The sequence below is a fragment of the Tachyglossus aculeatus genome, chromosome 20, assembly GCF_015852505.1.
Source record: "Tachyglossus aculeatus isolate mTacAcu1 chromosome 20, mTacAcu1.pri, whole genome shotgun sequence".
NCBI lineage: Eukaryota > Metazoa > Chordata > Mammalia > Monotremata > Tachyglossidae > Tachyglossus > Tachyglossus aculeatus.
The window spans coordinates 20,212,071-20,239,982 of record NC_052085.1 but is presented as its reverse complement, the minus strand read 5'-3'; the positions used below and the strand labels follow the sequence as shown (position 1 = coordinate 20,239,982).

Below are 27,912 nucleotides of genomic sequence, written 5' to 3'. Positions count from 1 at the left end.
GCTCGCAATTTAAGTAGGAGGGGAGAAGGGGGACGGTTTCACGGATGAGAAAACTAAGGCATACGAGAAGTGAAGTGACCTGCCCAAGACAAGGGGCAGAGCTGGGATCGGACCCAGGTAACGTGGCTTTCAGGCTTGTGCTCTTTCCCGTCCCCCTGTAGATGGGCTCTGAGGGGCCGGCAGGCTTTCAAGCCAACAGCCTCTTCCTAGGGGCGAACACAGAGGACGGGAACAAGAAAGTGAGCCACCATCAATGCCCTCATGGAGCAAAAAGACCGTGGGGACTTGCCCCAACAGGGAACGGAAGTTTCTCCAGGACCCAGGATCCTTCTCCAGGTGAGGACCTCCGGGCTGGTTTACCATTCGACCTGCACTTTGGGATAAACTTTAGGAGGCAACGGCAATAACTGTAACACGCTTCTCACCGACGCCGTATTAAAGCAACTTTATTCGGTACGAATAAATCCCCTGGGGAAAACTGGCGTCTGCTACCCATCCCTAAAATGGGCTCTGGAAAGAAAAATCTTTTAAGGGCGAGGGAAGGAATCTGGGGGCGTTCCGGCAGATCTGGGGTTCTCCTCTTAGATCTGTTCTCGAGACGTGATGAGTTTCAGCGTTGCCTTGCTGTCAAGGGGTATCTCCGTGAATCCGTACAGCTCTAACCTGAAATCTAAACAGATTTTCATCCATTAATCAGTGTTATCTGTTGAGAACTATGCCAAGCGCCGCACTAAGTGCTTAGGAAAGCACAACACTACAGACACAAATCCTGCGCACAAGGAGTTTACTTAATCGGAAAAAACTGTTAACTGTAAGGGGACTGTAGAGTGTGGGGGTGGCCAACCCACAGGAGCTGAAGAGCTGCGAAATAATCAATCAGTGGTACTGATTGAGCACTTACTGTGTGCAGACCGCTGTACTAAGCGCTTGGGATAGTACAATGTAGCTAGAGGGGCTCCCTGCCTATAAGGAGCTTGTGTCTACAACCAAAAACCAAATATGGCCAAGAGCCACAGATGAAAAAATACTTAATATTTCAGGAATAGTTAAGCAGGCAACCCTGCCCTGGCAGTGAGTGTGAGTGGGCAGGTGTTTCCATAGTGGAGGTGAATGGGCAGGCGTTCTTGTGGTAGTGATAGGGGGGTGATTAGTGGAGAGCAGGCATTAATAAGTGCTTAGTAAATACAATTACTACTGCTGCAGTTAAGTTAGAGAGCCAGGCAGCCTGGGTCATGATAAAAGAACCTTAAATTGGTGTCCTTGTGCCCTCCAAGTTATTCAGCTCGTAGCTTACAACAGTATAAACATTTCCCAATGGGGTCAATCTCCGAACAACTCAGTGAGTTGCCCTAGGTGAATCCATAAAGTTGACGTGCTTAACTTAAAACTGCAATGAAGCAATGGAAAGCAAATTACACTTTCACTAAGCTCGGAAAGACTACCTTCCCCAAAACGTGACTTTTTAAAAGTCCAGACCTCACAGAGTCCTACTCACGTTACTCAGAAGACACAGGACTCCCTTAGCGCAAGTTCTCCTGTGGTTTAAATTCCTTCTTTAAACGAGGCATTGGCAAGGTCCGAGCAGGAACAGCTTACCTTGAAAGGGAGCTGAAGAGCTGCTCGTGGCTAGTTTTTTCCAGTAGGTAATATACCTGAAAACACAAAATGCCCAGTCGGTAAAAATGAATGCTTTCGGCAGGTCCATCCACATTATCTGGGAGCGGGCACTTTCTTTAGCAAGAAAATCTTCCCTCAAAACAATGTCTTTTGAAACGCTTAATTTTACAACGCTGCTAAGATCAACTTTTCACAAGGTGGGAGGGGCTCTCAGTAAGCGCTGCTGAATAACTCAAGATTTATATGGTGAACAAGGTGATCTTTGGCCAGAAAATAAATGCTGCTAGAAATCTGGTGATTTTGAGAGGTCGATAGTACTGTTACTCTGCTAGGTGATATTAACAAAAATCCAGACGGCTGTGAAGCACGGGCCGGAAACATGCCCACACTGTTGCACTGTACTCTCCCAAGTGCTTAGGACAGTGTTCTGCACACAATAAGCACTTGGTAAATGCCACTGATGATGATGATCGAATAGAAGAATTAAAATTTCACAGAAACTTCTTGGATCAATCCCCTGACCTAATGGAAACTTTCTCCCATCCTTCTTGAAGTCCTGAGTTGAATTTTGCTAGGGCAAAGTACCTTATTTGAAAAAAAAAAAAAGTCCAGAGTATGTTTTCTGTTCAGGCAGTATATTTTCTGCAGACACTGTTCTCCATTTTCCTGGGTCGGTTGTAAACTCCTGATTGGGAGAATTGGGGGAGCTAAAAAAAGTTACCCTCCATTTATCTCAGAAACTTTCACACTCCCAACACTTACAATCAAATAATGGTCCTAATGAATTTTCAAAGGAAAAGCCTGAGAAAGCTAGCAGAACAGTGTCATGAAAACAGCCCAAGAAAAATGATCTTGATGAATTAAAAGTGAGTGCTTTTATCTACATCTGTTATTTTTTTCTTCAGAATTCAAATTAACAATAATAATAATAATGATGGTATTTGTTAAGCGCTTACTATGTGCAAATCACTGTTCTAAGCGCTGGAGCACTGTTCTAAGTGCTGGGTAGTATCTATCCATTAATTAATTACTGGTATTTATTAAATGCTTACTGTGTGCAGAGCATTGTAAGCAGTTGGGAGAGTACAGCACAATGTAGTTGGTAGCCACAATCCCTGTCCAAAAGGAAGAGTTTTACTAGCTTGTTAAATGGGCAGTCAAAGCCAATGCACAACGAGGGAGGCTTTAAGAAGATACCTGAGAAATAGGAGAGAGCTAAGAAATGCACCGGCTCACTGAAGCATTTCTTCCTGATGGCTAGCATAATAATAATTATTATTATTATGGTATTTGTTAAGCGCTTACCATACCTCAAGCACTGTTCTAAGCGCTGGGACAGTTACAAGGGTGTCCCACGTGGGGCTCCCAGTCTTAATCCCCATTTTCCAGATGAGGTAACTGAGGCACAGAGAAGTGGCTTGCCCAGGCATAGATGCTAAACTTCATCCTTGCTAAACTGCAGAGGTGATGGGAAACCAAAGTCGGAAATGTATCAAATTCAACTTAATGGTCATTCTCCAAAATATGAAAAAGATAATACGATTTCAAAAGGCACACACACACACACGTGTGTATATCTTTTGAAATTACATATATTTTATATCTGGGTGTGGCGGGGCGGGTATATGAATGGACCGTCAATCTTCATTTTGAAGCCTATACTGTATAGAAAATTTAAAAATCAGGATTTTAAATTTAAAAAGGATTGCTCGGGACCATCCTTCTCCCTTGCTGTGCCTCCCTTTTAGATTGGGAGCCCCAGGAGTGACAGGGACCGAGTCTGATTTGATGATCTTGTTTCTACTCCAGTACTTGTCATCTAGTGAGCGCTTAAAAATGCCATTATTATTACTTGCTCCCCAGGATGAACAGTCAACAGGCCCAATCCTGGGATTAAAGGGGAAACATCAGCACATTATGGCTAACTAAAAATTCATAATGATAATACCTTGGGTTTGCAATTGGCTTTTATAGTTCCAAAACCCTTTCGCATGACTGAATTTATCTGATTTTGTCCCCAGAGAATCCTGTGAAGTAGAGGGAGGCCGGGATGATCATCTCTATTTTACAAATGTACCCTTACCCTAGTCAGAGTAAATGCAAAGAACCCCCTCGTATCTGGAAGGACCGGGTCGGAACTACCCAGACCCAAAGTGAGGTGGAAGTGGGAAGAGAGAAAAGGAAGAGAAAGAATATTAGCGTAACACAGGGACTCTGAGGCTCACTCAACATCTGTATCAAAATCTATTTACTCATCAAAGTTGAGTGTGTTCGTCCATTTCAGGATTTCATCCACTTCCCATTCCATCACATTTTCCACGCCTTCCACTTCAATCGATTTTATTATTCCTTCGGTGGCCTTCTGAACTAAGATCTGGGTTTCAGAATCCACTTCCTTTGCCTTTAAGCTTCCTGCGTAATACCTATGGAAAGGAAAGGAATGAAAATTAAAAACCTTACCCATTAAGGGTAGCTATCTATAAGTAGTCCTAAAAACGGATACGCTTTAGGCCGAGTTTTCCACACTCGGCCCCCACGACGCTGTCGTCACAGATGCCCCACTGAAGACGCCGCTTCTCAGTGACAGTCACACACATGGAGGGAATCTCACGGCCAGCACAGTCACCTTTGAATTAAAGGATATTACGTGCTCTCTCAATACAGACAGTCTATCACTCATATATCTATGGAGACCCACTCCCAGAAACACATGGACACCTAATCCCATCAAGTACTCTTTGTGGCCCCACTTACGACAACTCTCTTGATTTTTTTAATTAATATGGATCAAGATGCATGGTAAACATCATGGTCCTGGGAGTCAAAGGACTTGGCTTCTAAGCCAGGCTCTACGGCTTACCTGCTGTGTGACCTTGGGCAAGCCACTGAGCTTCTCTGTGCCTCAGTTCAGCTCGTTGTGGGCAGGGAATGTGTCTTTCATCTGTACTCTCCCAAGCGCTTAATACAGTGCTCTGCACACAGTAAGCGCTCAAGTGTGACTGATTGATTCCCTCTCTTGCAAAATGGGGTTTCAATATCTGTTCTCATCATCATCAGTCGTATTTATTGAGCGCTTACTGTGTGCAGAGCACTGTACTAAGCGCTTGGGAAGTACAAGTTGGCAACATATAGAGACAGTCCCTACCCAACAGTGGGCTCACAGTCTAAAAGGGGGAGACATGTGGGAGCTGATTATCTTCCATCTACCCCAGTGCTTGGCACACAGAAAGCACTTAAACATCACAGTTATTATTATCATACATTATTATATACATGCCATACATATATATAATTGCATAAGCACATACATATATGCAGAGATAAATGAAGAGGAGAGAGGCCTGTCATCTAAGTCACCAAAAAGACCCCAGTGTTTCTGAATTCTAACGCTTCCGCGAGGTAGAAGATTCTGGATGAACACTACCAGAGCAGACACACACAAACCTAAGGTAAATCACTGAGCTATGGACACAGAAGAATCAAGACATCAAATGTCCGGTGCTCATATTCACTGTGTGGACAGAAAAAGGGGCTTGATTCTCTTGACATCCATAGCATTATGGATGACAGTCCTTCCGGTATGGTGAGAAGGAACTTTTTCTGTTTTTGTCTTCCATTAGACTTTAAAAGAGGCAAAAATATACTTTGTAGTGTTGCTGAAAGATGACTGAAATAATCAGTTAAAAAAAAAAAAACCCAGAGGATTTCAAGAAGTGAGATAATAATAATAATAATAATGGCATTTATTAAGCACTTGCTATGTGCAAAGCACCGTTCTAAGCACTGAGGAGGTTACAAGGTGACCAAGTTGCCTTATGGGGGGCTCACAGTCTTAATCCCCATTTTCCAGATGAGGTAACTGAGGCCCAGAGAAGTGAAGTGACTTGCCCAAACTCACACAGCTGACAATTGGCAGTGCTGGGATTTGAACCCATGACCTCTGACTCCAAAGCCCGGGCTCTTTCCACTGAGCCACGCTGCTTCTCGCGTGAAAATGAGATGTGCAACACAGAGTAAAAATCAAGGGGGAAAACTGACATCCTTGAATTTACATCTAGTGCTGATAGAATCAGTTTCACAAAGACTTAGAAGAACCAAAAGGAACTGAATTTGAAAATGATTTCACTCTCCTACTAGAGTCCGGTCACTTTAGACATCGGACTCTTTGACAAATAACGTCGCCCGATATTCCGGACACGCGATTTTCAGGAGCGATCCAAGGGTGTTTCTCTGGGAGGTGGGAGGAGGACCTCTGATCCTCCCCACCCGGCCCTGACTTGCTCTAGATCATCATCATCATCCTCAATCGTATTTATTGAGCGCTTACTATGTGCAGAGCACTGTACTAAGCGCTTGGGAAGTACAAATTGGCAACATCTGTCACTTTCTCTTCTCGGGTTCAGGTCAATCTGAACTCAGGCTCTGGATGTGGGTGGTGGGAGACGGGATGCTTAAAATAAAACACTCCCATAATCAAGGCACTCCCCCCGTTCCACATCAACCACAAACGGGGTCAGACCAACCGAAAGCAGGGGGGTTTGGGAGACAGTTGTTCACTAACGGCTGCTTCGAACATTTTGCTTTTAATCAAGAGGACCTTCGATACGATAGGGACGTCACTAAATTCATAAGTTTTACCGACGACAAACAGTTCCCCCACAAGGCGGTAGACACAGAAAAAGTCGCAGGTTATAAGAACCAAGTCTAAGCGCTGCATGGACTCACATGTGCTGCATCCATTTTATTTTTTTCAGTTTTCGCCTTTTCTCGACATCCTCTCTCCTCTTCAGTTTGGAGAAATGAAAGCTCACCTTCCTCTCGTTGTCGGCCAGGGTGAAGGGATCTGTGAACCTCCAGAACTGTTAACACACAGCGCAAGCTTTCAGTCTAGCAGTTGACGAAAGCTGGCACTATTAGCGCGGTGATACATTTCCTTCGACGGAAATAACCTCTTCTTACCCAGGACAGTTCAGAAAAGATGGGAGGGTAGGGGGGAGGAAGAGAGGCAAAACCACATTACTTTCCACTAGCTCTACACCGTATTTCCATTCCCCTCCAGACTAGAAGCTCGTTGTGGGCACAGAATGTGTCTACCGACTCTGCTTACAGCATGGCTCAGTGGAAAAAGCATGGGCTTTGGAGTCAGGGGTCACGGGTTTGAATTGTGTGACTTTGGGCAAGTCACTTCACTTCTCTGTGCCTCAGTTCCCTCCTCTGTAAAATGGGGATTAAGACTGTGAGCCCCCCGTGGGACAACCTGATCTCCTTGTAACCGCCCCAGCACTTAGAACAGTGCTTTGCACATAGTAAGCGCTTAATAAATGCCATCATTATTATTATTACCAAGGGTTTAGTAGAGTGCTCTGCACACAGAAGGCGTTCGATAAGCATCGATTGATTGATTAGCTTCCAGATAAGGGATACCTGAGAAGTGAGTGAGGGAATATCCTGGATCAATCATAAAGGTTGATGAGTAATGGCAGGTGGTTATTGGAGGGCAGGCAGTCCCTTGGTGGGAAAAACTGTAGTAATAATAATAATAATAATAATAATGGAGAAGTGAGTGAGGGAATATCCTGGGTCAATCATAAAGGTTGATGAGTAATAGCAGGTGGTTATTGCCAGCAGTCCCTTGGTGGGAAAAACTGTAATAATAATAATGATAATGGTATTTGTTAAGAGTTTACTATGTGCCAAGCACTGGGGTAGATACAAGGTAATCGGGTTGGACAAAGTCTCTGCCTTACATGGGGCTCCCAATCTTAATCCCCATTTTCCAGATGAGGTAACTGAGGCCCAGAGAAGTGAAGTGCCTTGCCTAAGGTCACACAGAAGACCCCCACCCTCTGACTCCCGAGCCAGTGATCTTCATGCTGCAGGCCATGCTGCTTCTCTTATTCTGACAAAGTTCCCTTCTTATGGGCAGGGAACATGTCCACAGTACTCTGCACACAGGAAGCACTCAAGAAATAATGATTATTATTATTATTATGGTATTTGTTAAGCATCTACTATGTACCGGGCACTGTACCAAGCGCTGATGTGGATACAAGCAACTCGGGTTGGACAAAGCCCCTGTCCCATGTGGGGCCACAGTCTCTATCCCCATTTTACAGATGAGGTAACTGGGGCAGAGAGAAGCGGAGTCGCTTGCTCCCGGCCACAAAGCAGGTATGTGGCAGAGCTGGGATTAGAACCCGGGTCCTCTGACTCTGAGGCCCATGCTCTACTAGGCCACACTGTTTGGGATCTTACCTCCTTCCCTTCCCCACAGCACCTGTATATATGTTTGTACATATTTATTACTCTATTTATTTTACTTGTACCTATCTATTCTATTTATTTTATTTTGTTAGTATGTTTGGTTTTGTTCTCTGTATCCCCCTTTTAGACTGTGAACCCACTGTTGGGTAGGGACTGTCTCTAGATGTTGCCAACTTGTACTTCCCAAGCGCTTAGTGCAGTGCTCTGCACACAGTAAGCGCTCAATAAATACAATTGATTGATTGTTTCCCATTTCGGTGTACCACCTTCTGTGATTACACTGAATGCGCACTGGCATAAACCGTTAGTATGGGCTCAACCTGGGTATATAATACTAATAATAATTGTATTCATTAAGCCCTTATTACGTGTCAAGCACTGTACCTTTAAGTCCTGAGGTAATCAATAATAATAATGAGGTGATCAAATGACAAGATAATCAGGTCCCACATGGGGCTCACGGTCTACGTAGCTGGAAGACCAGGAATTGAACCTCCATTTTGCAGACGAGGGAACTGAGTCACAGAGAAGTGAAGTGTCTTGCCCAAGGTCACACAGCAGACAAGTGGAGGCGCTGGGATTAGAACCCAGACCCTCTGACTGTCGGGCCTGTACTTTTTCCACTAGATCATGGAAAAGAAGGCAGCCTCTTGAAGTTCCCATGCCATCCAGAGTAACCACTGATCTAAGTTCCCTAGAAGACCAATTCTTATATAAGTGGTAAGGAGCCTATTTCTCAGTCCAGTTACAATCTGAAATAGGCAGCTTTAATCCAACAATGGTATTTATTCAACCAGTCAGTCAATCGAAGGAGGGGAGAGAGTGCGCTGCTCTAAGCACTTGGGAGAGAACAATACCACAGAGTTGGTGTGGACGTGGAGCTGATCCCAGCCCTGCCTCTTGTCTGCTGTGTGACGTTGGGCCAAGTCACTTCGCTTCTCCGGGCCTCAGTCGCCTCCTCCGTAAAATGGAGATTAAGTCTGCGAGCCCCATGTGGGACAGGGACTCTGTCTATCTGGGCACTTAGTACGGTGCCTGGCATATAGTAAGTGCTTGACAAGTCCCAAAAATAATAAATAAAGGCGCTTACAGCCTAGAGAGGAGGGACAGAGGACTCTCACGACCACGGCAGGCTAAATCTGTAGTCCGGACCCCGAAACGAAGATCGGGACGGAAAACGGGCCTTCGAAATGTCCGAGAGAAAAGTCTGATAGTTTCCGTCACTCACTCGGATGGAAAGGGGTCGCCAACCGTTGTTCTCTATTCTCTGGTACCAGCCGCGCTGACTGGCGTCCTCGAGGTTGCCATTCGGCTCCTTAGGCGCCGGCTGCTTTGCTGGACGCTTCGTGTAATCTCTGGGGCTGTGAGCACACAGGTCTACGATAGGCCGCTGAGTGAAGATTTTATAATATATAGTGGGGGGATATTTAACCTGTAGATTAAAAACAACTATTTTAATATCCAGTAACAACCTAATCACAAACAGAGCTTAGTACAGGCATACTTTACCTACAGGGAGGTTATGTCCCTTGAAAACGTGGTCGTACGTTTGACCAGTTGTACCTTGGGATACTTTTGCCCTTAGGCTTATATATATATATCTGTATATGTTGCCAACTTGTACTTCCCAAGCGCTTAGTACAGTGCTCTGCACACAGTAAGCGCTCAATAAATACGATTGATTGATTGATTACCATTTTGGGACGCACCCCAGTAAGACGGGAAGCCGCGTGGCGTAGTGGGAAGAGCCAGGGCCCGAAAATCAGAGGACCCCTGATCCGGCACGTGTCTGCTGTGTGACCTTGGGCAGGTCCCTTACCTGCTCTGGGCCTCGGTTCCCTCGCCTGCCAAATGGGGATTCGATAGCTGTTCTCCCTTCGACTTAGACTGTGAGCCCCGCATGGGACCTGCTAATCTGTACGTTCCTCGACGCTTGGTACAGTGACTTAATGACCACCAAAGTTATTACCAAAATAATATATTATATTATTATAATATTACCAAAGTAATAATAATAATGATGGCATTTATTAAGCGCTTACTATGTGCAAAGCACTGTTCTAACCGCTGAACAGTAGGGTTCTACCGTGCCCCAAGTCCCGCTCCACCACCTCCTCACCCTGATTTCCAGCGGCTGTTCTCTCTACTCAGTCATTCATTCAGTCATATTTTTGAGCACTTACTGTGTGCAGAGCACTGTACTAAGCGCTTGGGAAGTACAAGTCGGCAACATACAGAGATGGTCCCTATTCAACAACGGGCTCACAGTCTAGAAGGGGGAGACAGACAACGAAACAAAACATGGAGACAGGTGTCCAAACCGTCAGAATAAATAGAATTATAGCTGTGATAAGTCCCCAAGCGCGCTCCTTCAGGTCCCTTCTGGGACCAGCCTGCTATCTTAATAATAATAATAATAATAATGGCATTTGTTAAGCGCTTACTATGTGCAAAGCACTGTTCTAAGCACTGGTTGACGCCTACGCCACCTTCCTCCCTGCAACTTTGGCTGGGGCTGAAAGCCTGGGAAGGGGTCGGGGGACGGAGCGAGGAGAGAGAGGAAGACAAAGAGGGGGAGGAAGGGCGGGTGGTGTTAGATAGTGATGCCTGCTGCCACTGGGTTTAAAGTGCAAAAAGAAAAGAAAATCCATTCCAGTAATGGGGGCTGGACCGGAAAGGTTCATTCATTCATTCATTCATTCATTCAATCGTATTTATTGAGTGCTTACTGTGTGCAGAGCAAGCAGAGAGAACATGTGGAGGGCTGCCAGTGATAGCTGTATTAGGGAGTGAAAAAAACTAAAAGCCACACGTGAAAAGGCAGGGGAACAGATGGGGGTGAGGGGCAAGTTAGGAGGTGAAGAGGCAAGGCAGCATGGCCTAGTAGATAGTGCCCGGGCCTGGGAATCAGAAAGGCCTGGGTTCCAATCTCCGCTCCGCCACTGGTCTGCTGTGTGACCCCGGGCCGGTCACTTCACCTCTCTGTGCCCCAGTTACCTCAACTGCAAAATGGGGATTAAGACTGCGAGCCCCACGGAGGACAGGGACTGTGTCCGATCTGATTAGCCTGTATCTATCCCAGCGCTTAGAACAATCAATCAATCGTATTTATTGAGCGCTTACTGTGTGCAGAGCACTGTACTAAGCGCTTGGGAAGTACAAGTCGGATTCCAGCGCATAAAGACTTTGCGGCCAGTGCTTTGCACGTAGTAAGCGCTCAGCAGATACCATCGTTATTATTATTAAGGCAGGAAAACCACCAGGAACTAGGATGAGGTGGGGCGGGGAGGAACTTACTAACCTGTAGTGTTCAGTTGTAGCATCAAAGAAGACAGGTTGCAATCCTAGGTTGCCCTTTACCTCAAAGTATATAAAATATAACGTTCTTGGAGATCTGACTACCTTCTTTTCTTGTCCCTCCCAATTCCTTCATCTCTGTCTTCATTTGTGAAGTCCCAGTTCTTCTTCTTGGAAATAATTCATCCCTTTCCCCACAGATGTTCCCTCTTTCTCATAAAACCAAACGATCTTACTCTCCCGTTGCATCTTAGTTAGCTGGGTTGTGCCTCATTTTCCACTCTCCCTAGTCTCTCGGGGTTCCTTTCAAGTCAAAAGTATCTGGGAAAATGGGCAAGAAAATCTCTGGAGGAAAACTTGGGCTGAGTTATAGTTTGCAGTGATATCTAGCTTATGATAAATTCCAGGAACGCTCTTCCTCCAGGACAAACAGTCAATAGGCTTTTCCAGGAAGGACGCTAAATATATTCAGAAGGACACTTTGAAAACTATTATTAAAAATAGGCTAGAGAATTGATCCGGATCAAAAAAAAATAAAGTCCACAGTTCAATTATTGCTGGCATAATTGGAGACAGGTGAATGGGATGCAGATTGGCGAACCAGGCTACGGCTTTGGGCTACAGGCCCGCAGTGTTGGGGCTACAGTGGGGATGGGTGAGTCACTGTGCTAAGTGGCCACAGCGGAATAAAAATCCTGTTGGTTTCTGACCATGACCTTTGGTAAAGTGTGTCTTTAGAAGGATTGTCCGGCACAAGGTACACTTGCACAGACTCTAGACTATATGTAGACCCTGTAGCCTGTAAGCTTCTTGTGGGCAAGGAACGTGTCTACCAACTCTGTCATACTGTATTCTCTCAAGTGCTTATTACAGTACTCTACCTAAGGTAAGCGCTCAGTAAATACCATCGAGGGACTGACTGGCAGGCTGCATCTCAGGCCCCGATTCCCTTACTGTTCTAGGCGCTAGGGTAGACACAAGCTGATCAGTTTGGACACGGTCCATCTCCCGTGTGTGACCTCACAGTCTTAAACCTCATTTGACAGGGGCAATAACAGCAGCGCAGAGAGCTGAAGTGACTTGCCCAGGGTCAAAGCAGACAAGTGGCAGGGGCGGGATGAGGACCCAGGTCCTTCTGACTCTCAGGCCTGGGCTCTATCATCATCATCCTCATCATCGATCGTATTTATTGAGCGCTTACTGTGTGCAGAGCACTGTACTAAGCGCTTGGGAAGTACAAATTGGCAGCATATAGAGACAGTCCCTACCCAACAGTGGGCTCACAGTCTAAAAAGGGGAGCCTCTATCCGCTAGGCCAGGCTGCTTCTCACCCTTTGGTATGGCCGGTTCCGGACCAACCCTCTAAAAAACCGAGGAATCCGATACTTACTCCCCCAAGTCTGAACCGAATGTTAATTCCAGCGGCAGCGTCGAGAAGCTCTGCCTGTAAGGCAATAATAAAATGTGTTGATAAAAGTAAAAGTAGTACATTTGGCATATTTGGAAAATGATCAGTAGGGTAATGTGAAACCTTGTGCAAGTCCTCATTCACAAATCCTCACTGAAACCCTATGCGACAGATGATACAGCCTGATCATCACTTATTAGTCAGACCCTGAACTGAGCACTGGGTCAGCTACAGGGTTGTCAGATCTCATGTGGGGCTCACAGTCAATCAATCAATCGTATTTATTGAGCGCTTACTGTGTGCAGAGCACTGTGCTAAGAGCTTGGGAAGTACAAGTTGGCAACATACAGAGCCAGTCCCTACGAATCCCCATCTTGCAGATGAGCGAACTGAGGCACACAGAGAAATTAAGGGAGTTGCCCAAGGTCACACAGTTGACAAATGGAAGAGCCAAGATTAGAACCCAGGTCCTCTGAATCCCAGGTTTTTGCTGTTCCCACTAGGGAACTCAGAAGAGAGGCTTCTCTAAACTGCAAGTTCATCTCTAGACTGTAAGCTCCCTGTGGGCAGGGAATGTGTCTACCAGCTCTGTTACAGTTTACTCTTCCAGGCACTTAATATAGTGTTCTGCACACAGTGACTGCTCAAAAAATGTCACTGATTGATAGAATCAGTCACAAATCCTGTCCCTCAAGGGGTTCACAGGCCTAAAATTATTTTCTTTGTCCGTCTTCATCCCTTTACCAAGAAAACTCTCTAGGTCCGCTAACCAGAACGGCTTTAGGACGGAAGATGGGCCGTTCTGAAGAGGGTGCGGCCATGGAGTCGCTGGGGGTCGGAAACGACTCGACGGCATTTGAAGAAGGATCCCTTCGCTACAGGGACTAAAATCACTCATCTCTTTCTCCTGCTCCTTTTGGCCCATATTTCCTAGGTAGTCGTTTTACAGTCGAGACAGGCCGTCCCTGTCTCGATTTCCCGGGACTCTCGCTAGTGCTCTGATCCCAGTAAGCACTCAATAGATACCACTGATTAACTGATTGATCTCTAGATGCTTTCCTCCAGAAAGGGAGTCAAGGAAGGAGGCCAACTTAGCTCCTCTGGTAGAACGCAGGGACAGTCTGCATGGAGCAGGCGCTCAACAAATACTGTTGACTGACATAATGTACAGGAAGTTAGAGAATACGCATCCATTCATTCAGTTGTATTGTGAGCCCCACGTGGGACAACCTGATCACCTTGTATCCCCCCCCCCAGCAATTAGAACAGAACATAATAATAATAATAATAAATTATTATTTATTGAGCATGGCTCATGGCAGGCGCAGGCTCACTGCAGACGCAGACTCTGCTCAACTTCATTACTAGTCCTCCCCAGGGACCCTTCTTTTAATAATAATAATGATGGCATTTATTAAGCGCTTACTATGTGCAAAGCAGTTCTAAGCACTGGGGAGTGATCAGGTTGTCCCACGTGGGGCTCACAGTCTTAATCCCCATTTTCCAGATGCGGTAACTGAGGCACAGAGAAGTTGTGACTTGCCCAAAGTGACAAAGCTGACAGTTGGCAGAGTCTGGATTTGAACCCATGACGTTAGCCTCCAAAGCCCGGGCTGTTTCCACTGAGCCATGCTGCTTCTCGTGCTTCTCGCTGCTTCTTTTAGACTCCTGTGGCTTTAAAGCCAAACCAGGTAAGCGTGCTGCAACGATGTATGGGGAAAGCTACTTTTCCCTCTTAATGAATGTGCAAATGAAGACGCCACGATCCAATTTATTTTGGTTTTCCCCTGGAAATCAAGCCTTGGGGTTTCAGCTGTTTGTCGGGCCCTAAAAGTTACAGAAGTATCAATTAATCCGTTGCACTTCCTGAGTGCCTTTTAAGAGCAGAGAGCTGTACTAGGTCCTTGGAAAAGGGCAGTAGGCACCATTCCTGCCCTCAAGTTTTTCACAATCGGATGGAGAAGGTAGAGCAGAAAAAAAATGACTGGTAGGAGGAAAAGGACGATAGAATTATAGCTACTTGGCTGCTGTGACACCTTGGGCAAGGCACTTAACTTCTCTGTGCCTCTGTTACCTCATCTGTAAAATGGGGATGAAGACTGGGAGGCCCATATGTGGACAGAGATTGTGTCCAACCTGATTAACTTGTGTTTACCCCGCATTTAGTTCAGGTTCTGGTTCATAGTAAGTGCTTAGTGAAGACCATAAAAAAGAGAAACTGTACTCAAATAGACGTGGATATCAGCGTATTCTTATAAAACCTGGAGGCAAATGTCAACAAACAATGCTTTTACCTCTTTAGGATCAATACATCTCATTAGAAGACGGGGGTCCCCTTCTTTTCGCATCTTAAGTAGAATTTTGAAGTGCTGAAATACACATATATCCTAGAAGTTCAAACACAAGCGACCATCAAAATAACTTTTTCTTTTTTGCATTTCTGAACATTTTCATCCAACCTGGCATTTAACCCTGAGATTAAGGGCAGGGATGCATATGCATCAACTAATAGCCTCAAAATGCTCAAGCTGGTTTTTGTGGTTGCCACCCGGACTGGTTTCCAATCAATCAGTCAATCAATCAGTCGTATTCACTGAGCACTTACTGTGTACAGAGCACTGTACTAAGCGCTTGGGAGAGCACAACACAACAACGTTACAGACACGTTCCCTGTCAGCAATGTTTCCCCTGAATGTTCCGAGGCAAACTGAGTTCCACCGAACGCAGACCAAGCTTTGTCATCAAACTAGGGCATTGGGATTCTTCCAGTAATTGTAGGCAGAGAACGTGTCTACCAACTCTGTTGCATTGCACTCTCCCAAGCGCTTAGTACAGTGCTCTGCACACAGTAAGTGCTCAAATACGATTGTCGACATCAAGCTTAACTGAATCGTCTATACTGAATAGCCTATTATATTTGTAGAGTAGCAGCATGCCGTAGTGGATAGAGAGAGGCCTGGGTGCCAGAAGGACCTGAGTTCTAATCCCGTCTCCGCCACTTGTCTGCTGTGTGACCTTAGGCTAGTCACTTCACTTCTCTGTGCCTCAGTTGCCTCATCTGTAAAATGGGGATTAAGACTGTGAGCCCCACATGGGACAGGGACTGTGTCCAACCTGCTAATCTTGGGACAGTGCTTGGCACATGGTAAGTGCTTAACAAATACCATTACTAATTAATCTAATCTGCATTATCAAAGTTAACTTAGTACGGCCTCTAATTCTAAATTAAACAAAAAAGCCCAGGTTTAATTACATGAATAACTGTGAAACACCCAGTTTTATAAGCTACTCCCAAGGTAGCCTTCTTCCTTCCTAAATGATTTTTTTCAGCGTTCTGACTGTTAAGTGAAAACAAGTTTTTCTCCCAAGACATATTGTAGATGAGAGGGGAAAAAAAATGAGGGAAATAGTGAGAGAGTTTGAGAGGAACCAGGATAATTTTTTTTTAATGGTATTAAGTGGTTACTATCTGCAAGGCAATGAACTAAGCATTGAGATAGACACAAATTAGTCAGGTTAGATACAGTCCCACATGAGGCTCACAGTCTAAGAGGGAGAACAGATAATTAGGGTAAAGAACAAACTCTTCTTCATCTCTGCTTTAATATGACAAATAGCAAAAAGAGATTTCAAAGGCTTTCCTGGATGTAAATTAAAAAAAAATGACTTCTAGAACAATAAGAAATGCGAGTTATACCTACAAGGAAAGGTAGTTACAGTTTGTAAGCCTGAAAACTGGTCGTTGACAATCAAAGTATGTCTTGCTTGGAGAAATGATACAAGATGGAACCTAGTGAGGCTTTCCTCCCAGCCCCCCCAAAATCTTAGAAGACAGAAACTTTCTTCCACGTTGTAACTCTAACGCTTTCCTGAAAACAATTCAAAATTTTGTTCAAGGAAGCTTAAAAGTGGAGTAATTATATTTGCCATTGCTGATCTTGAGGAGGTAGAGCCATAAGACAATAGAAGAAAATACATGGGAAAATGCGAAGAGGGATGATTTGCTTCTCTGTCTGTTAACCGTTCATTTTCTCCACTGAACAAATTTGCTCCAGTTTTTAAAAAATTGACAATTATTATCCATATTTGAGAAACTACATAATTGGGTGTTTAATTCAAATTTACTTTGCATTCCAATGTAGTGTTTTGGGGCCTATAAATCATAGTTCAGATCTGGCAGAGGTATAAAACCTGGGCTGTGGGTGCAATAAAAGTAGCTTATTTCCCAAAGGAAGATGGAATTCTGTTTTACTCCTGAGCCGATGAGGATCCAAGTTTTCAAACCCGTTTTGTATCATGAAATGTAAACCACAGGATATCGAGATGCTCCAGAGTATCGAAAATGGAAGGCAAGGAGTATGAGAAACGAAGACAAATAGGCAGGTTTGTCATAAAACACGTTCAGAGCATTCTGCGGAGCCTCGACTCCAGATCTCCATGGCTACAAGAGCTTAATCATCACAACAGAACGTACCTTACCACACCCGACAGTCAGAACAGGCTCGACAACAGAGTTCTGGCTGCCTCGGCAGCCTGGACAAGATCTTACTTTCAGGTCAATGAACCCGAACAGGAATATCAATTGAGGGTGGTGTGGCAGGGAGATGGGAGCGGGGATGATTATCCCACCATCCCCAAAATTACAACTGTAGGGATAAAGTGATTTCGCGCCGATGCTTTCGGGAGAGGGCAAGGAGACAGAGATAGCTTGTCCCGCGCTTTGCGGCTGAATGGAGCCTGAGTGGATGAAGACTGTGAGCCCCACATGGGACAGGGACTGTGTCAACCAGATTTGCTATATCTACCCCAGCGCTTAGTACGGTGCCTGGCATACGTACTAAGCGCTTGGGAGAGTGCAGTGCAACAGAGTTGGTAGACGCATTCTCTGCCTACAATTATCGGAAGAATCCCGATGCCCTAGTTTGATGACAAAGCTTGGTCTGCGTTCGGTGGAACTCAGCACAATGGTGCGTCTGTCTACAGTGATGGAAAATCCAGGAATAGGACAGGATTTAGGTGGGAAAGTCCTTAACAAATACCAGAAAGGAAAAAAAAAAAAGACTCCCAGCCAATCCTCCACAGAGTCCATTTTGGCAGTGAGCCCCGGTTGGCCTCTTCCAGGGCCACAGGAAGCAGCAATTCCTTGTCCCTCACTTTCTTGCCTTGATAACAGTGGGATGTGTTAAGCACTCACCATGTATCAAACACTTCCCGGGTATCAGGCACTGCACGCTAAGCCCCGGATTAGGTGCACTTATAATTGGCTCAGCACAGTTCCTCGTCCCTCATCAGGCTCACTAGCTTAAGTAGGAGAGAGAACAGGTATTGAATCCCCATTTTGCAGATGAGGAAACTGAGGCTCAGAAAAGTTAAGTGGCTCGCCCAAGATCATACAGCCGTGAGGAGCTCGAACCTCGAACCCAGGCCTGGGCTCTGTCTAGGAGGTGGCAAGCCACCCTGCCTCACAGACTCATCTTGTGAGCCCAAAGGAAGGGACTTTGGTTGCCTGTCTATCTCTGTCTCTTCTTTCTGCGGCCCATGTCTGCCACTGTCACTATGCCCTCTGCGTCTCTCTCTTTCTCTGCTCTCTGGGTCTGTATGTCTCTCCCGTCTCCTCTGTTTTGTGTGCGTCTCTGTCTCCCTCTCTTTCTCGGCCTGTCTGCCTCTCTCCTCGTCCTCTCCTGGCTTGTCTCTGGCCGTCATCTGGGAGATCGGAGTCCTCTTTTCCTGGATTTTTAGGCCCCGCCCTCAGAAACTCCACCTCAAACTAAAAAGCGGTATCGATGAACGTGAAAAAGACTTGCTGGAACGAGCGGATGCAGACTCCTAACGGAAAAAACACTCCTTTTGCCAGACTCCTAACGGAAAAAACACTCCTTTTGCCATCCCGCGGCATGAATTTGTGCCTCGTTCTCGCCCGTCCCGCCGTCGACCCCCGGCCCACGTCCTCCCCCGGCCTGGAATGCCCTCCCTCCCAACATCCGCCAAGCTAGCTCTCTTCCTCCCTTCAAAGCCCTACTGAGAGCTCGCCTCCTCCAGGAGGCCTTCTCAGACTGAGCCCCCTCCTTCCTCTCATCATCATCATCAATCGTATTTATTGAGCGCTTACGGTGTGCATAGCACTGTACTAAGCGCTTGGGAAGTTGGCAACATATAGAGACAGTCCCTACCCAATAGTGGGCTCACAGTCTCCCCCTCCTCTCCCTCCCCATCCCCCCGCCTTACCTCCTTCCCCTCCCCACAGCACCTGTATATATGTATATATGTTTGTACATGTTTATTACTCTATTTATTTTACTTGTACATATTTATTCTATTTATTTTATTTGGTTTATATGTTTTATTTTGTTGTCTGTCTCCCCCTTCTAGACTGTGAGCCTGCTGTTGGTTAGGGATCGTCTCTATATGTTGCCAACTTGTACTTCCCAAGCGCTTAGTACAGTGCTCTGCACACAGTAAGTGCTCAATAAATACGATTGAATGAATGAACGAGAAAGTACATGTGAAGTGTTTCGAAAATGAACTTTGAAAACAAAATGAAAAGCATATGGAAACTTAGTCTCCCCCCTCCCCCCACCACCACTAAGAATTCTGGAAAAACACTCTGAGAAAAGATTCCGGTATTCACCGGAGCATTTGGATTTGCCAGAATTAGTTTTCCTTCTAAGATCCGGGAATGCAAGTTTGAAATTTGCAAAGCATATTTTATAATACTGAAATACCAGAAACAAGAGACATTTGGCTCTATGCAGTGTATTGTACCTTTTGAACCAGGATCTAACTTGACTACTGTTATCATTATTTATTAAGCGATGACTTTTGTGCCAAACCCTCAGCTAAATGCTGGGGCAGATGCCACCTCTGCTCCCTCATGGGGGTCACAGTCTAGAAGGAGGAGAGGGAGGGAAGGTATCTTATCTCCATTCTATAGATTAGAAAACTGAGGCACGGAGCGGTTAAGGGATTGGCCCCCAGAACAAGTGTGAAAGCTGCTGCTTTTCAATATTCCGTGGTTTTAAGAGCAAACATGGGAAACTCACAAGAAATCTTTTCCAGGATCTCTGAATTATTCTTGCGGCTTCATGCTGTCTCTCCTTTTCTACCTTCTTGAGGGTTTCCAAAACCTCACCGAGTCGCCTCACCGACATCTGAAATGCCAAAGGAGGAAGAGAGTGAGAGGAGGCAGATGGGAAGGGATGAGGGAAGAAAGGAGGGGGGAGAAAGAGATGGACAGAGGCAGACAGATAGCGAGACACAGACCTGTGGGGTAGCTCTACAGAGTTAAGGCTGGGCACCCAAGCCCCAAGGAAGAAATCGGGAGAAAAGATTATTTTAATAGGCCAAAAGTGTTTTCTGGAACAGCTAGTTATAAATATAAATAAAGAAATCAATCAATCGGGTTTGATTCTGAGACCAGTTCTGGTGCAATAGGCGTACAGAGACTATGAAGAAAGTTCCAGAGGTGATGTTAGGCATTTTAGGTCTGCAAACTATAGCGCTACAACTGGCAAATTAGATGACTAGGGACTTGCGTTTATTATCAGGGAACATATCTGTGAAAAGACAGTTTGTTTATACAAGGGGAACTCTTATTTTCTTATTTTAATATATCTTAAAATATATTCTTATTTTATTAAGCGCTTAGTACAGTGCTCTGCACATAGTAAGCGCTCAATAAATACGATTGATGATGATTTTCCCACCTAAATCCTGTCCTCTTCCTGGATTTTCCACCACTGTAGACCGAAGCACCCTTGTCCCCATCTGAGAGCCCACGACTTTGGCGTTACCCCTGACTCGTCTCTCTCATTCCACCTGCAAACTCAATCTGTCACTAAATCCCATGGGTTCCAGCTCCATGATATCGCTAAAACCCGCTCTTTCCTCTCCCTCCAAACTGCTACCACCCGCCGTGGGACAACCTGATTACCTTGTAACCTCCCCAGCGCTTAGAACAGCGCTTTGCACACAGTAAGCGCTTAATAAATGCCATCATTATTATTATTGCTATCAAGGCGGGATAGGATAACGGCATCGGCCTCCTTGCTGACCTCCCAGCCTCCAGTCTCTCCCCACTCCAGCCCATACTCCACTCTGCTGCCCGGATCATTTTTCTACCAAAAAAAAAAAGCCATTCAGGCCATGTTTCTCCACTCCTCAAGAATCTCCAGTGGTTGCCCATCCACCTCTACATCAAATAAAAACTCTTCATCTTTAAAGCCGTCAATCACCTTGCCCTCTCGCTACTCTCCTATTTCAACCCAGCCCGCACACTTCGCTCCTCCAATCTCTTCTATCTCACCACCATCTCATCGCCCCGCATCCTGCCCTCCCTCCTACCCTCCTTTCCGCCTCTCCCACTCCCTTTCGCATCCTCCCGACTTGATGGTTCTCCAAGTTTATGGCCATTATTTTGACTATTTCATTACCAGCGAATTTTTACCATCGAATGCCCAATCTTCCACTATACGAGACTTGTGCAGTCATGTTAAACAATTTCCCACTCGGGGAGAGGGAGGCTAAACCAGAAAAAGCCGTTCGGGTGGGTGTGGCTGGCAAGGAAAATGTTTAATAGAAAAGGAAACATAATAATTAATCTTCCTTGTCGCTTGTAATGAAACAGTCAAAATAATGGGCATCAACTTGGAGAATCCCTCTTAATTGCATACCTAACTCTTTTTAGGCTTAGAAAATCAGTTTGTATCCTGTCATATATTTTACTGTATCAGAAAAAGTTAACTTTTAGCATTGATACTTTTCTGAAGGAAAGAGTACTGAAATGCTCAGGTAAAAAGTTCGATTATTTTGATTCAAGAATGAATAAAATATCATTCTAGTGTCCTTGACGGTTTCTCCCTTTCCCTTCATTAAGCAGTAACTCGAGCTCTCCAAAAATCGATCTATCCGTATACTAGATTCTTTTGATTTCACAGCAGATAACTTTACATGAAAAAAATACAATAAACAACTGTAAACTGACACCCCAACCATAATTTATCAATCAATCATATTTATTGAGCGCTTACTGTGTGCAGAGCACTGTACTCTTAATTAATTAATTAATGCACAAATGGAAGTTGCCTTTTAGCCCCCTTAGGGGCAGGGACTGGGTCTAATTCATTCATTCTTTCAATCGTATTTATTGAGCACTTACTGTGTGCAGAGCCCTGGACTAAGCACTTGGAAAGTACAATTTGGCAATCTCAATTTATTAAGCAAGTGCTTGATCATCATCAATCGTATTTATTGAGCGCTTACTGTGTGCAGAGCACTGTACTAAGCGCTTGGGAAGTACAAATTGGCAACATACAGAGACAGTCCCTACCCAACAGTGGGCTCACAGTCTAAAAGGGGGAGACAGAGAACAAAACCAAACATACTAACAAAATAAAAGAAATAGAATAGATATGTACAAGTAAAATAATTAAATAAATAGAGTAATAAATATGTACAAACATATACACATATATACAGGTGCTGTGGGGAAGGGAAGGATAAATGCTATTACCATTATTACCATCTCTAAATGTCAGAGCAAGACAGAATTCTGGTTTTTATAATAGTAATTGTGCTATTTAAGCACTTTATATGTGCACTTAGCTATTCTAAGCACTGGGGTAGATACAAGGCAATCAGGTTGGACGCAGACCCTGTCCCACAGGAGGCTTATAGTCTTCATTTTACAGATGAGGTAACTGAGGCCCAGAGAAGTTAAGTGACTAGCCCAAGGTCACACAGCAGACAAGAGGTGGAGCTGGGATTTGCGGGCAGGGAATGTGTCTGTCTATTGTAAGTACTCCCTCAAGCGCTTAGTACAGTGTTCTGTGCCTAGTAAGCGCTCGATAAATACGATTGCATGAATGAACGATAACGTCCAACAACTTGTTGGACGGCCTGTGCTAGGTTTGCCAGCTTTTGTGCGTCTCTGAGGCTCTTGACTTAGATTTACTCTGGAGACCTGGGATCACATGAGGCGCAGGGTAATCTCTAAAAGACCCTCCCCTTAGGGGCAGCATGGCCTAGTGGGCTTGGGAGTCTCAGGACATGAGTTCTAATCCCCGCTTTGCCTCTTGCCTGCTGTGTGACCTTGGGCAATTCACTTCACTTCTCTGTGGCTCAGTTACCTCAGCTGTTAAATGGGGATTAAGACGGTGAGCCCCATGTGGGACAACCTGATCACCTTGTATCTCCCCCAGCACTTTGAACAGTGCTTGGCACCTAGTAAGTGCTTTAACAAATACCGTAATTATTAGTATTACTGAGGAGGACGCAGGCCTTGTTCTAAGAAGCCGCTTCAAAGCCGTTGAGAACGCTGGGGAGGCGGAGACTGTTCCCGGTCCCAAAGTTGCCGCACCAGAAGGCTTGCGAGGCCTCCCCTCCCTGACCTCCTCGGAGACCCCCTTCCTCTAAGGTAGCCCTCAACCCCTGTGCCCTGTTGCCCGGGAATTCAAAGATGCTAGTGGGGTTGCCACAAACTGGCAACCTCGTTCCTGATGGGAACCTGGGCCAATGGGCAAGATTGGGGAAATCCCGATTTCGCTTCTTTGTCCCATCACTCTTTGTCACAGCTCAAAAGACCTCTGGCCTGTACCACTGACATCCAGCATGGGAAGACCCAAAGTTTGCTGGTTCCACGATTTTTTAAAACCTAGTGCCGCCTGCACCCTGTCCCCCGCTCCAACCTTCCCCTCTCCCGTAGCCTGGATTTTTTTTTCTTTTTTCCCTTTTCTTTTTCCAACTTAGAAGTTAGCAGTTTTCCTCCGGCACCCACCCACTGCCCAAACAAGGGAAGTTGTGGAGGGTGAAAAAAGAAGTTTGGGAGGGAAACTCTGCATCTCCAACTGCACCTTCCCTAAACCTGTCCTAGTTCACCCCAGCCCTCTTGGCTTTGGGACTGGGAGACCGGGATTCTCATCCTAGCCCGTGGTCACTCAACTTTCCCGAGCCTCAATTTCCCCATCTGTACAATGGGGGTAAGATATCTGTTGTCCCCCCCCTTTTCACCGCTAGCCCAATACGCATGTATTGTATCAACCCAATTGCTTAGTACTGTGCTTAACGAAGGCCATTATTATTATTATTGTTATTATTTTGGGACAGGAGGGGGATAGCAGCAAGTAGGTTCAAAATTTTAAAGTTCAAAAATTAACTACATTGAGCTGGTTAGTTAGATTTTTCTATTCATAAATACTTGTACGCCTGTTTCCCCTTTCAATAATAATAATAATGTTGGTATTTGTTAAGCACTCACTTTTAGAGTGTAAGCTTCTTGTGGGCACCCAGTGTTTCACATTTTTCGTATTTTCCAAGCACTTAGTACACAAACCGGGTGTCTGGGAAGAACAAATGTCACTGCTACTTCCAGTAACATATAAAACCCATCGTTTCTGTGAATGTGGACAGGAAGCATCGGGGCCGGGAGACTGGAAAGAAACAGCAAGGTCTAAGACTGGGTGAGAAAGAAGAGGGAGGGAACTGAGAATGGACAAGAAAACAGTGGGAGCGGGACAAGAATGAGCAGAAAAATGATGTAAAGGAGACAAAAATCAAAGAAAGGTAAAAATCACTTGGCAGAAATACAGATCTTCTCAGATTCCATGTTTCACCTAATAATCGTATTCTAAAAGTCTTCAAATTTAAGCAATGTTAATGATCCTTTTTTAAAAAAAATTGGCAATAATTCATGAGGAGGAATATCATAAAAGCTCTCATCATCATCATCATCATCATCAATCGTATTTATTGAGCGCTTACTGTGTGCAGAGCACTGTACTAAGCGCTTGGGAAGTACAAGTTGGCAACATATAGAGACAGTCCCTACCCAACAGTGGGCTCACAGTCTAATCCACTTGTTGGCGTGTATGGCTGAAGAACTCAGGCTGTAGAGACTGCCAAACATAATAATAATAATGTTGGTATTTGTTAAGCGCTTACTATGTGCCAGGCACTGTTCTAAGCGCTGGGGTAGATACAAGATAACAAACAAACATCAATACAATCATCATCAATCACCATCGGTATTTATTGAGCATTTACTGCGTGCACAGCACTGTACTTAGCGCTTGGTACAGTTCAATACAACAAACAGGGGTGAGTGTCCACTTAACCGTCACGGGCCCCACATACACCAAACCCACCTCACTCACGTTGCCAAGACAATAAAATAATAATAATGGTATTTGTTAAGTGCTCACTGTGTGCAAAGCACTGTTCTAAGCGCTGGGAAGGTTACAAGGTGATCAGGTTGTCCCACGGGGGGCTCACAGTTTTAATCATCCCCGTTTTACTTGTACCTATCTATTCTATTTATTTTATTTTGTTAGTATGTTTGGTTTGGTTGTCTGTCTCCCCCTTCTAGACTGTGAGCCCACTGTTGGGTAGGGACTGTCTCTAGATGTTGCCAACTTGGACTTCCCAAGCGCTTACTACAGTGCTCTGCACACAGTAAGCGCTCAATAAATACAATTGATGATGATGATGATGATGACAGAGCAGGGGCCTGGGAGTCACAAGGTTTGCTGCCATTTGTCTGCTGCATAGGGACTCCATCCCCCCCATCTCACCTCCTTCCCTTCCCCACAGCACCTGTATATATGTATGTATGTTTGTACATATTTATTACTCTATTTATTTATGTATTTATTTTACTTGTACCTATCTATTCTATTTATTTTATTTTGTTAGTATGTTTGGTTTTGTTCTCTGTCTCCTCCTTTTAGACTGTGAGCCCACTGTTGGGTAGGGACTGTCTCTAGATGTTGCCAACTTGGACTTCCCAAGCGCTTAGTACAGTGCTCTGCACACAGTAAGCGCTCAATAAATACGATTGATGATGATGATGATGACAGAGCATGGGCCTGGGAGTCACAAGGTTTGCTGCCATTTGTCTGCTGCATAGGGACTCCATCTCCCCCATCTCACCTCCTTCCCTTCCCCACAGCACCTGTATATAAGTATGTATGTTTGTACATATTTATTACTCTATTTATTTATTTTACTTGTACATATCTATTCCATTTATTTTATTTTGTTAGTATGTTTGGTTTTGTTCTCTGTCTCCTCCTTTTAGACTGTGAGCCCACTGTTGGGTAGGGACTGTCTCTAGATGTTGCCAGCTTGTACTTCCCAAGCGCTTAGTACAGTGCTCTGCACACAGTAAGCGCTCAATAAATACGTTTGATGATGATGATGATGATGACAGAGCACGGGCCTGGGAGTCACAAGGTTTGCTGCCATTTGTCTGCTGCATAGGGACTCCATCCCCCCCATCTCACCTCCTTCCCTTCCCCACAGCACCTGTATATATGTATGTATATATGTATGTATGTATGTATGTACTGTGTGCTCTGCACACAGTAAGCGCTCAATAAATACGATTGATGATGTATGTTTGTACCTATTTATTACTCTACTTATTTATTTATTTTAATTGTACATATCTATTCTATTTTATTTTGTTAGTATGTTTGGTTCTGTTCTCCGTCTCCCCCTTCTAGACTGTGAGCCCACTGTTGGACAGGGACCGTCTCTATGTGTTGCCAACTTGGACTTCCCAAGCGCTTAGTCCAGTGCTCTGCACACAGTAAGCGCTCAATAAATGCGACTGACTGATTGATTAATCCCCATTTTCCAGATGAGGGAACTGAGGCCCAGAGACGTGAAGCGACTCGCCCAAAGTCACCCAGCTGACCGTTGGCGGAGGCGGGATTTGAACCCACGACCTCGGACTCCCAAGCCCGGGCTCCTTCCCACTGGGCCCCGCTGCTTCTCTGCTAATCCCCATGTTATTGGCTTGCCTTACTGTGCCTCCTGCGCTTCCAGATCCAAAGGCCAGGAGGAGGGGGGGAAAAGCGGACTGGAATGAGGAAGGGGGGGGAAGAGGAAAACCGCCAGGCTTGGGGCCAATTTGGGATTTCTCTTCTCCCGTCGGCCTCCTCACGGGGGGGGGGACGGCGTGGCCCGTTACCATGGTGACCGCCACTGACCGGAAATGACGGCGACTTCCGGTCTCCGCTCCGCGCGCATGCGCGTCGTCTCCCAGTCGGGCCTCGGCGCCGCGCCGAGCGGACCAGCCCAAGGGGGGAGGGGGGCGGGAAACCAATCATAATCATAAAAGTGGCGGAGGGAGGAAAGCAGATTGGAATGAGGAAGGGGGGAAAAGAGGAAAAGCGCCAGATTTGGGGCCAATTTGGGATTTCTCTTCTCCCGTCGGCCGCCTCGCGGGCAAACGTGGGTGGGTTTGGACGGCGTCGCCCGTTACCATGGTGATCGCCACCGACCGGAAGTGGCGGTGACTTCCGGCCGCCACCCCGCGCGCATGCGCGCCGTCTCCCACTTGGGCCTCGGCGCCGCGCCGAGCGGACCGCCCTCAGGGGGAGGGGCGCGGGAAGCCAGTCATAATCATAAAAGTGGCGGAGGGAGGAAGCAGACTGGAATGAGGAAGGGGGGAAGGAGGAAAAGCGCCAGACTTGGGACCAACTTGGGATTTCTCTTCTCCCGTCGGCCGCCTCACGGGGAAGCGGGGGGATGGGGACGGCGTCGCCCGTTACCATGGTGACCGTCACCGCCCGGAAGTGGCGGTGACTTCCGGCCGCCACCCCGCGCGCATGCGCGCCGTCTCCCAGTTGGGCCTCGGCGCCGCGCCGAGCGGACCAGCCCAAGGGGGAGGGGCGCGGGAAACCAATCATAATCATAAAAGTGGCGGAGGGAGGAAAGCAGGCTGGAATGAGGAAGGGGGGGAAAAGAGGAAAAGGGCCAGACTTGGGGCCAATTTGGGATTTCTCTTCTCCCGTCGGCCGCCTCACGGGGGGGACGGCGTCGCCCGTTACCATGGCGACCGCCACCGACCGGAAATGACGGTGCCTTCCGGTCGCAGCTCCGCGCGCATGCGCGTCCTCCCCCCCCCCGGCGCCTCAGCGAGCGGACCGCCCCAAGGGGGAGGGGCACGGGAAATCAATCATAATTATAAAAGTGGTACGTAATAATAATAATAATAATGACATTTATTGGAAGTTTACTATGTGCAAAGCACTGTTCTAAGGTTACAAGGTAATCAGGTCGTCCCACGTGGGGCTCACAGTCTTCCCCCCCATTTTACAGATGAGGGAACTGAGGCCCAGAGAAGTGAGGTGACTTGCCCAGGGTCACACAGCAGACGGCTATCAGAGCCGGGATTCGAACCCGTGACCCGCCTCCCAGGGCCATGCTATGCTGCTCTTAATAATAAAAATAATAATAATAGTAATAATAATAATAATGGCATTTGTTAGGCGCTTACTATGTGCAAAGCACTGTTCTAAGCGCTGGGGGGGATACAATGTGATCAA

General features: G+C 45.9%; 1 protein-coding gene across 1 annotated transcript; it reads right to left on the bottom strand.

The window, feature by feature from the left end:
* Window positions 1-430: 430 nt before the first annotated feature.
* C20H11orf65 (chromosome 20 C11orf65 homolog) lies at window positions 431-27,056 on the bottom strand. Its single transcript, XM_038761928.1, has 9 exons — window positions 26,572-27,056; window positions 19,627-19,734; window positions 14,881-14,973; window positions 12,569-12,622; window positions 9,110-9,313; window positions 6,343-6,476; window positions 3,870-4,040; window positions 1,597-1,652; window positions 431-670 (listed from the first exon to the last, which is right to left on the bottom strand). Exons 1-9 carry the CDS (start codon window positions 26,695-26,697, stop codon window positions 582-584), a joined length of 1,035 nt encoding a protein of 344 aa, XP_038617856.1. The 5' UTR covers window positions 26,698-27,056; the 3' UTR covers window positions 431-581.
* Between the last annotated feature and the right edge of the window lie 856 nt (window positions 27,057-27,912).

Bases quoted from the DNA above. Each gene is read 5' to 3' on its own strand.
- C20H11orf65 (XM_038761928.1), bottom strand. From the start codon at position 26,697: ATGATTATGATTGGTTTCCCGCCCCCCTCCCCCCTTGGGCTGGTCCGC. The intron at 14,974-19,626 runs GTGAGTTTCCCA...TTGAACTTCTAG, and splicing joins GATCCTGGAAAAGATTTCTT to GATATATGTGTATTTCAGCA. The intron at 12,623-14,880 runs GTAAAAGCATTG...ATTGCCTTACAG, and splicing joins GATGTATTGATCCTAAAGAG to GCAGAGCTTCTCGACGCTGC.